The sequence below is a fragment of the Ananas comosus genome, linkage group 20, assembly GCF_001540865.1.
Source record: "Ananas comosus cultivar F153 linkage group 20, ASM154086v1, whole genome shotgun sequence".
NCBI lineage: Eukaryota > Viridiplantae > Streptophyta > Magnoliopsida > Poales > Bromeliaceae > Ananas > Ananas comosus.
The window spans coordinates 5965019-5975936 of NC_033640.1; the positions used below are offsets into that span (position 1 = coordinate 5965019).

The 10918-nt window shown below is 37.7% G+C and overlaps 1 protein-coding gene across 2 annotated transcripts; it reads right to left on the reverse strand.

The window, feature by feature from the left end:
- LOC109725770 (eukaryotic initiation factor 4A-3-like) lies at window positions 320-10590 on the reverse strand. 2 transcript variants are annotated; one of them, XM_020255115.1, is made up of 5 exons: window positions 10416-10590; window positions 8936-9019; window positions 8743-8849; window positions 8218-8648; window positions 320-1173 (listed from the first exon to the last, which is right to left on the reverse strand). In XM_020255115.1, exons 2-5 carry the CDS (start codon window positions 9001-9003, stop codon window positions 538-540), a joined length of 1242 nt encoding a protein of 413 aa, XP_020110704.1. In that variant the 5' UTR covers window positions 9004-9019; window positions 10416-10590; the 3' UTR covers window positions 320-537. The 2 variants fall into 2 exon arrangements, with proteins under 2 accessions (XP_020110704.1, XP_020110703.1); XM_020255114.1 differs by having other exon boundaries at window positions 8936-9005; window positions 10416-10589.

Here is a 10918-nt window from a genome sequence, read left to right on the forward strand (position 1 = left end):
TAACAAATTTTAATTCTAGGAATATATTAGAAATAAGTTGGAACGAAGAAAAAGTATTTTCAATATTAGACTTCTCTTGTAAATCGGAAAGTGAAAAAATTTTCAGGTATATATAAGCAATTACCCCTAATAATAATATTGAGGAAGATACAAGAACAAACAAGGATCTTTATTATTCTCCTTATGTGTAACTATTGACGAGGCAAGAATCAATAGCATTGCCCTTCAAACAATTGAGTTTGCTGCTTTGAAAGAAACCTTTCCAAAACTTAAAAACATAAGATAAAACCTGAACAAAATTGCCGCAACACAATCAAGCAGAAAATATAGACCACATATACTGAACCAAAGATTAAACAACGAGAAAGCTAAAGCAAGTCCTACAAAGATCAAGTTTCACAGATGAGATTTTGGGGTGTCCGAACAAATATTAAAAAAAAAACACACACACAAGAAAAAAAGAAAAAAAAAAAAGAAAGCAAGAAATTGCAAAATCCCACATTACATATCATATATTCCCTTCTACAGGTAAGACAATCAGAGCAGGTCGGCAACATTGGATGGCAGCTCCTCAATCACAGCATTATAAAACCTCTGGATATCGAACAGCATCCTCTCATCATCCTGAGTGACGAAATTTATTGCAACCCCCTTTCTCCCAAACCGCCCGCTACGCCCAATCCGGTGAAGATAGTTCTCAGGCTGCGTGGGCAAGTCATAATTTATGACGAGCGAGACCTGCTGCACATCAATACCTCGAGCAAGAAGATCGGTGGTAATAAGAACGCGCGAAGAGCCCGATCGGAATTCACGCATGATGATATCTCTCGTATTCTGGTCCATGTCTCCGTGAGTGGCAGAAACAGTATGATCCCTACTTCTCATTTTGTCAGTGAGCCAGTCAACCTTGCGACGGGTATTTACGAATATGACACTCTGGGTGATGGCCAGGGTTTCATAGAGGTCGCAGAGGGTCTCCAATTTCCATTCTTCTTTTTCGACATTGACATAGAACTGCTTGATGCCCTCAAGGGTCAGCTCATCGCGCTTGACAAGGATCCTCACGGGCTTGTTCATGAACTTACGCGTGATCTCCAGGGCCTCGGGCGGCATTGTTGCAGAGAAGACCCCGACCTGGATTTTAGGAGGGAGAAGCTGGAAGATGTCGTAGATCTGCGGTGGAATAGTCCGGGTTTAGGATATTAAAGGACAACCCCCGATAAAAGAAACACAATCAAAGCTGAAAACTACAAAGAACCCAAGATATCTGCAGCATGTTAGCGAAAAAAAGCTGCAATTAGATATAGTAGGTCTTCATCTGAAACTGCACCTTAGCATAGTTCAACTATGAAGTCAAATATGAACTCCAGAAATTTTTACAATAGGCAGACATAAACACAGTTCTGCTGACTTATAGTGGACGAGAAAGATGACTATATTCATTGTCAGTGAAAACTGATGACTCTCGAGTCACAACCAAAAAAATCACTTTGTTATTGTTTCGTAGTTAACCATGGTTATGGACACTCCAAGCAGTGGTGAGATCATTAGATTACAAATAGTAACTGGCATTTTTCTACCACGGGTAAACTGCCTTTATTGTCCATAAAAGTTCGCTTTGGCTTATCGACCATAAAATTTCAAGCATTCTAACACCGTAAGCTCGTACAAATGCCACATCCAAGTCCTTCTTCCCCACTACTTTTGTTAGCAGGTCTCATGAAATTTTGATGCGCTGAACTGCTAATTAATGTATTAAATTGGTTGGAGCTTCATAACTAAATTCAAAAACAATGGATCCGTTGAGATTTGACAAGAACTGTTTAGATTGTAAGAGAATTTTAAGAGCTTAAATAGATATTCAAATATATGGATAGTCCAAAATGATGGAATTGTTGCGAGTTAAGACAAGCTCAAATTTTAGTTCAACAAAAATTGAATATTATTACCATTATTTACAGGAGATGATGATTGTTGGTTTTTAATGTTCCTGATGGATTCTTAGTCGAAAGAATTGCAAGGCTTGCAGGGTTAACAAAATATTTCTCGTTAACCTCTCTTTATTCATCCTTCCCCTGTTCTCAAAATTCATTATCTATGATATTCATAGAATTTCCTTACTCAGCATCTCGACCTACTGTGTGGCAGTTATGGCATTCTGACGCAAAAATGTATCACAAGTGCATCATGCATGGCAAATGATAGGCATTTGGTAGAAGAGCTAACATGAGTTGATTGGAAGAGCTATAATGAAACAGGTGCATGAGTAAGCTTCCGAGGACTAAAACAAGACATGAGAAAGTTGAGGGACAAAGGTGCAATTTACCATTTTAGAATACTACAACTTCCTATAATGTTCTCTTTGGTTCAACTACCACATCAGTGGCGTTGTTTTACCATCATATTTCCATAGTACCGGATCCTTTTGGAGCTTGTTTAGCTTGGGTAGAGCTTATCCAACAGCACAGCTTGAGTAGACCATTTGAACAAGCACCTATACTAAAATCCCCCCAGTAAATTCTAATGCATAAAATGTACAAAATTCATAAAGGCTGGGTTTTCAAGAACTAGAAGCTTATTACAACTTCACGCCTCAACAGAAGCCCCAAACATTTTGTTTATCAAATATCTAGGTACTGTTTCAAGGACCAGGCAAGTTGTTTCACAAGCCAGGCCACATCAAACACTATCTCAATTCATGAATGCAGTTAGCATATATTCTCAAAAAAAAAAAAAAAAAAAAAAAAAAAAAAACGAATCAGCATAAACAAACTTCTTGCTAGTTTCACAAGCCAGGCCACATCAAACATGCTCATCTCAATTCACGATGCAGTTAGCATATATTCTCCAAAAAAAAGAAAAAAAACAAATCAGCATAAGCAAACTTCTCGCTAGCCCCCTTGGTTAATTATCTTCGGAAGTAATTTCCTAAAGCCTTTTCATACTCAACGACATGATGTAAGATCACTATAGTTTTTCTCTTTTTCTTTTGTTTATTTTATAAATATCATATACACCATGTCTCTGTTGCAAAACCGCACACTTCCTGTATCACTATCTGCTCTAACTGCATCAAGCTGCAAGTCAATTAAACTAGCAACAAAAATACTTCTAGGAGCAATCAAGCAAAAGGCACTTCTAAAACAAGTCTCGATAATCGTCACATGATTAACATAACAAACTTTCAGATAGTATCCGTAACTTTATTTTAAAGACGAAAATCATAAATCCTCCGAGAAAGTCTCAAATTTCTAAGCTTATCCCTATATATCTCGAATCTTCATCAAATAAAGACCTTCTTGAACAGGTATCCCTTGAATCATGTCATAGAGGTTTGCAATACTTCTCTTTGCTAGCATCATCATACGTACAAATCACATTAATCACCTATTCTCCTAACACTAAGCTCTTTGCAGGGGCTCTAAAAGAAGGTATAGTCTAATTACACCATGGGATCGTTTTTTTACTATGTGGTTGTTTGAATGGACTCAAAACAAGCGTATAAACCATGATATAGTGAAACTATAAGATAAAAGTATATATATATATATATATATATATATATATATATATATATATATATATATATATATATAGTTTTTAAACACTCTACTTCAAGTGGCAAAAATTTAGACTTCATTCTTCGAGACGTGAGGCCCTCTCTCCTTTCTATTCATAGAAACTGAAAAACCCTTCTCCATCTATATTCTTCCTCTCTTCCACTTCTTCCTCTTTCCAAGGCAATGAATCCTCCAGCTAAGATGACAGCGGCAACGGTAGCAGCAATGGAAGGTACTTTTCCTATCCCTCCTCTCACCCCATCTCTATCTCTAGGGCACGTGTTGCCGCCCTAAGGGGGCACGAGGAACCTTTCTGTCATGGGGCACCCCAATAGGAGTAGCCATAGAAGCTACCACCTTGTAACGGGAGCCCCTATGTGGCTCCACTCATCCCCCCACTGCCCCCACCATGGGAGACAGCAGGGCCTAGGGTGGCAACAAGGGAGTCCCAGTGCGACCACCTAACGGCCGTACCCAATAGTCCTTTCTTTCTCTTCTCCCTTCGACTTCAATCTACAATTTTGAATGAAATAGTCCTTTTACTTGATAAATAGCTTCTATTACTTGCTAATATTTAATAATTCTTATAAATAATGATCCAAATCCAAAACATAAAAAGAAAAGCACAAAGTGGACAAATATGCATAAGCTCACCTAGTTTTCCAAATTTGATAGGATTCCTGTGGAATTCAACAATTTACATCGAAACAACCATAAAATGGAGTATAGTTTCGTACACGATTATGTGGAATCCCTGATTTCAAACAAGTAAGAACTACAAAAAGAGGGCTATGTAGTTTCACACTATCTACCCAAATAGGCCCGCCCAGCTTGGATAGCTAGTTAAAAAATTCCATTTGAGTTTTATTTCCTGTGGTATTGAGCAGAATGAATTTACGGATCCTATGGAATCCTGTAGGGATTCCATACTTTATTTTATCTCTGTTGGGATGCCAACTATAGAATTTTACAGTAATTTTGTCAAATTAGATAGAATTACTAGCAAAAATATTTGTCAAACAAATAGAGATCAAATTTACTAACTAAGCTAAGCAAATTGAACTACATTTAGACTTTTTTTTCCAATCAAAATATTAGTAATCAAAATTACTAAACAAATATTAACAAATGGAGATCAAATTACTAATCAAAATATATACACTTCATTTTATTAGTAATAAAAATTAACCAAAAAAAATCAAAATAAACATAAAGTAGTAAACAAAACTAATAAAAAATCAAAAAGTATTACTAAACAAAATTAGTTAGTTCAATTTGAGTAGGCGGCGTGGAACGTGGTGGGCCTAAAGCAGCCACACAAGAGAAGAGAAGGGGAAGGTACCACACAAGGGGAGCACCCCTACCAAGGGTGAGGCCACGGGGGGCAGCTCCTATGGCTGCTCCGCTTGTGGGAACGCACCATCACAGGATGCGAAATATACCTTCCCCTGCTATTGTACTCGCCGCCGTCGTCTTCGCCGGAGGATCTGTTGCCATTTTTGTTTATAGAGAGAGGAAGAAGTGGAAAAGAGGAAGAAGATAGATGGAGAGAAGGTTTTTTTAATTTTTAGAAATAGAAGAGGGCCTCATGTCCCAATGAATGGAGTTTATTATTTTCTTTTTTTTTGAGTTGGAGTGGAGTAGTCAAAAATTGTATTTTTTATCTTATAATTTCACTACACCATGGTTTATGGGCCCACTTTAGACCCATCTGAACAACCAAATGGATAAAAAAAAATGTAATAATAATAGAAAAAATATTCGATGGTATAATTAGACTATATACCATTTTAGAGCCTAGCCAAACGAGCCCTAAGTGTACAAATTAAATCCACTCACCCTTTTCTCAAATATCTGCAACCTATATCTAATCTTCAAATGCATCCTAATTCAGAAGACATCTATAATCCTACAATTATAAGTTGTATTTCTTACATTCAATACTTTATTGTTACCCGTTCAGTCTCTTCTGAACACAGGTTATTCACTTCATATCTAGTCACCCTACTATACTCTTTCCTACATCTGATAGATCGGTCCAGCAAAAAAGTTACCCCACCAGACTTGGCTTTCAGCTGACAAGTTGGGACTAATAACAATCCACATTATCCACAAGTGGTATTGTTAATAATCTTAGGGGAATTTTTTAAATCAAAACAGTTCCTTATCACAACTAGACTTATAGATGCTTTATCCCAATCTTAACCTTACAAAGCTAAAATGGTGACAGAACAACTAAAATTCCATGCTTTCCTAAACAACGACAATATTCAAGGAGAACAAGATGGATTGGAATTCACTTTATGTCTAGTCAATAGTCACCCTATTATACTATTTCCTACATCTCATAGGCAGGTCTGATCAAAGAAGTCCATGAGACTTGACTTCAACTGATAAGTTGGAAACTGTTAGTAATCCAGATAATTCATAAGTGGTACTATCAAAACTATTCAGGGAAAATTTTATATCAATACAGTTCGTTACAACAACTAGACTCATAGATGCTTTATCACAATCTTAACTTACAAAGCTAAATTGGTAATAGAACAACAAAAATTCCATCCTCCCCTGAACAATGACAATGTTCAAGTAAAACAAGATGGGTTAAATTGCAGTATTAGTCCCTGAATATTCAGTCAAGTTTTACTTGGATCCTTGAACGTTTTAGCTACAATTCTGACACCTCAAACTTTTGAAAGAACTTCACTACAGTCCTCGCCTTAAAAAATTTTATTACCAGCACCTGATGCATCCATAATTCCATGCACCACAAATAAAAAATTATTACCAGCAACTGATAAATTTATACTTCCATGCACCATGAATTTATTGGCCTTCCATCTCTATCTTACTACCAATATTACTGTCCAATTCTAAGTGAAAAAAATGGTGCAACTCACTGGATACGTGATGCACATATGTCAAGATGCATGGGCTCCGGGTAATAATTTTGAGCAATGCTACCAATACACCTCAAAAAGAGTGTAAATCTTACACCCTGCCCATCCATGGCTTCTCCATCACTCACATCGATGTCACTGGTGGAGAAACCCCATCCATAAGATGGTGTGGTGTAAGATTTACACCCAAACATGATGTCTGGATGGCATTTTCCATTTTTTTTTCCAACAGCAAAATGAGGACAAAGACAAAATTTTAATACTTCCAAAAGTTTAGGGCGTTTAATATTAAACTTAAAATGTTTGAAGACCTAGGCTGAACTCGGCTACAAGTTACGGAACTAGTGGTGCAATTAACGCAAAAAGGTGCGTCAATCGTCAATAGACTTATCAGAAACTAAGAAATTAAACCCATAAACATTATTGCTTTTCCACCATGAAAGATAAAGTCTACATTCTTAGGAAAAGTTAGCTACAAAAATGAGAATTGGCATTGGCCAGAGAAAAGAATACAAAAAATACAAGAAAAAAGTGTATATGGAAAAGAACTCACATTTGAATGATATCCTAACATTATATTTAGGGCTTGTTTGGTTCATCCATTTTGGATATGGAATGGGAATCGGTTTGATCAAATCCGATTAATTTTGTTTGGTTCGCAGGAATTGGTTTGGGATTCCTATTCCGGACTGGAATGGGAATGGCCCATCAGCATTCAACTTGATTCCGGACTCCAAGCCCGGATTGAGATTTCATTCCCGAAGCCCATGAGACCCCTCTCTGTATACAATCTCTCACCCCTCTCATCAAACAAAAAAAAAAAAAAAAACCCTATCCCTCACCCCTCTCACCCCTCTCAAAACCCTATCCCTAACCCTAGTGGCGCCGCGAACGCGGCACGGCGGCGGCGTAGGGCGGCGGGCGGCGAGACTCGGCAGCACGACAGCGAGACGGGGCGGCACGGCGAGTTGGTGCAGCGGCGTGGCGACGAGGTGAGGCCCGATCCGATTGGATCTTTACTCACCATTGCTTGTAGATTCGTCTCCGATCTACTTAGTTCTTGGTGCGATTAGGGTTTCTAGGAGGGTTTCGAGTGGTGGATCCGTTTGATTACAGTGTGAATTGTTAATGGAAATCGAAAAGATCGTGCTTTTGTTGGTAGATTTTTGTGACCTTGTTGTGAAGTGCGTGTGGTTATGTAATTTCCATTTACTTTTCCATGTCCACTGTTTTTTTAATTATATTTGAGAGTTAAATTAGTATTATGGTATCCTATAATTTTTTAATTTGTATGAACCAAACAATGGAATGGGAATAACTCATTCCAATTTCCAATCCACAAATGAACCAAACGTCTTGGGGGAGTGGGACATTTCAATTACCATTCTAATTCATTCCCATTCCATTATCCATTCCAATTCCACCCTTGAACCAAACAAGCCCTTAGTGTTATACAGCATTACTAAACACTAAACTGTGTCATTACAGTTTAGAAATAAGTAAAACTTCGTAAAACATTACTGACAGAAATGAGTAAAACATTACTGATGACACTATGTCTCCATACGCGGTTTATAAACCATGCACTAAATCTTTGTAAGAAGATTGAAAATCAACAATCAAAAATTAACAGCGGGAGTATATCTTAAAACGTCAATACCCTAATATAACAAACCAAAAACAAGACAATCGTACCACTATGCAAACAAAAGTAAGCACATCATAAAAAAATCAAAACAAATTTAGAAAAAAAGTACCTGGTCCTTGAAACCACGTGAAAGCATCTCATCAGCCTCATCCAGCACAAACATCCTAATATGATCAGGACGAAGGGATTGCCTCCGTAGCATGTCAAAAACACGACCAGGTGTACCAACAACAACATGGACTCCACTTGACAGAATCCGCTGATCCTCACGAACACTGGTTCCTCCCACACAGGCATGAACTTTCACACCTAAGTAGTCTCCAAGCGCTCGCATGACCTTTTCAATCTGCTGAGCCAGCTCTCTAGTCGGAGCTAAAACCAAAGCTTGACATTCAACCAAGCCATAATCAAGCTGTTGTAGAATCCCAGAACAGAAAGTCGCCGTCTTTCCAGTTCCTGACTGTGCTTGCTGAATAACATCAAGTCCCTTGCAGAACGGAACAATTCCCCTTTGCTGAATCGCAGAAGGTTTCTCAAAACCTAAGGAATATATGCATATTTATAGTCGTGCATAAGTCCTTGTGGGAACATACAATTGTGATTTTAGAAAGATACTGGTTATTTATGGTTCTACCGTAAGCGTAAATGCCTCTCAGGAGATTTTCTTGAAGCCCCATATCATCAAAACTCTCGTGAACCTCATCATATGACGTGAAGAATTCCTGACTATCACCTGACAGCCTACAATTGTCAAGGAAAAAGGGAATTTTTAACTTTCATAAAAACATTATTGACCACTAAAATAGAAGCAATGTAAGAAGTAATACAGCTCATTCATTTTGGCATCATATTGACGAGCATCAAATTGTGTTCCTTCTGCTGCTAGTCCCGCCATGACTGCGCCCAAGAAACTAAACAAATTAACAAACTAAGTGCTAATGAAATATAGGCAGTTTCAAGAGCACCCATAAACCAGAAATAAAAAAGTTAAAATGAACAACATAAAAAGAAGCATCAGTTCCCAATATGCAACAAAGCAGGATTATATGGCTAGACTAACCGTAAAACTAACTCAGAAATCCTTCCAAATAAATTTTAACTCAAGAAATTAGGAAATATGGTTTCTAGCCAGGAGTGCTGATGGACCCAAAAGTTCGTCAACCTGATTATCGTCAAACTAAAATAAATATTTAGATCCTAAGACCAATTTTCACAGCTTGTTCAATGCAAGTTGAAAAAGGCTATAGACTCAATCAACTACATAGGCATATGGAACCTATCAACTGCTCCCTTTATGGGGTCGTATCAGGATAGGTAGGCCCATCTCCCTCCCCCCGCCTTTCCCGAGAGGGGGCCGGGCAATCCAAAACATCATTTAAGTCCAGTTTCCAATTGACATAATAGTATTCGACATTTCAGGTACAGATTCGAACACAACAGATGTGAACTAAATCCTACATATTAGAGCAAATAATTTGTGCCCGTTTCTGCAGAACTAAGCTCAAAGAGAGATTCTATAGAACAGCCAACATCAAATATTTCTATACAAATATATGAACTTTATAAGTTTGACGGTTCTGTGGAGTTTCTTGTATAGAAAAGAGAAGATCTAGAGACTGACTATGACAGAAGCTAAAATTTTTAGGAAAATTAAAAATAAGCCAAGCTTTAAAGTGTAAATACGGGGGGAAAAAATTGATTAAATATGTGTTCAAAATCAATTGATGCTTGGGCTTAAACAAAGACCTCTCTTGTTCACTTGTGCACTAATTTAATACCAAAAGATGTCTAATAATAAGATATTTATAAGAACGAGCATATATTAAAAACAAACAAATAATATGCATTCCATCTTATACATTTTTACAAGGGAATAAGTGACAATTGACCAGAGATGACCGTTAAGTTCCTTCCTTTTGCTAGCATACATCTCCCGCTATCTCTCATACTCATCATAATGACTATCTTCCTGCCGCATCGCGCGGGTTCTTAGCTAGTTACAGCATAATAAGTTAACTGCTCGTTCTTGTCCCCATAAAAAGTAGCAAGAGTTATCTTAAAAGGATTAGAAATATTTTTAAAAAAACAAAATGTCTCTTTTTCTGTAAAATTCTGGGAGTAACTAAACAAGTTAGCATAATGCTCGTCATTAGATAGATCGAAAGAAAATAGTAGAAAATAATAGTAACTCCAACAACTAACTTGTACCAACATTCTAAAGAGGAAAGCTCCAGATTACTCGAAAACAAATTTTTATATCATTTTTTTTAGCACAGATCGATCGATCGAACGAACAACAACAATTACCTGCTTCGGGGAGGAGATGAATCCGAGATTGTGCCTCGGATTCAACGGCAGTGAGCGAGGGAGCGTTCGGAAGTGCTCGCGAAGAGAGAGGAGGGAGAGAGATGTTATCGGGGTTGAGAGAAGGAAGGGGCGAGTGGAGGCGGGGAGTGTTTCCCACTTTCGCCCCCACTCTCGAGCGGATGCGGTTGCTCGAGGAGATAGGGTTTTCGGTGGGCGGTTATTATGCGTAGTATTTTTTTATACAAAGTTTTTTTTTTTTTTTGGGAGAGATAGGTAGCACATTACCTACCCGCTTCGTTTATTTTATTTAGAAATAAATTTAGTTGGAAATGTGAATCAACTAGGATTCGAATTTGAGTCTCGGGTACCAACCACCAAGCCCTTTGCCACTTACTTTAGGGACGGTCGGTTATTTTTTTATACAACGTTAAATAAAAGAATTGTCAATATATTTGTATATACCAATTCTTCAATTCTTTTTCGCGCACAGGAGGATTTACAAA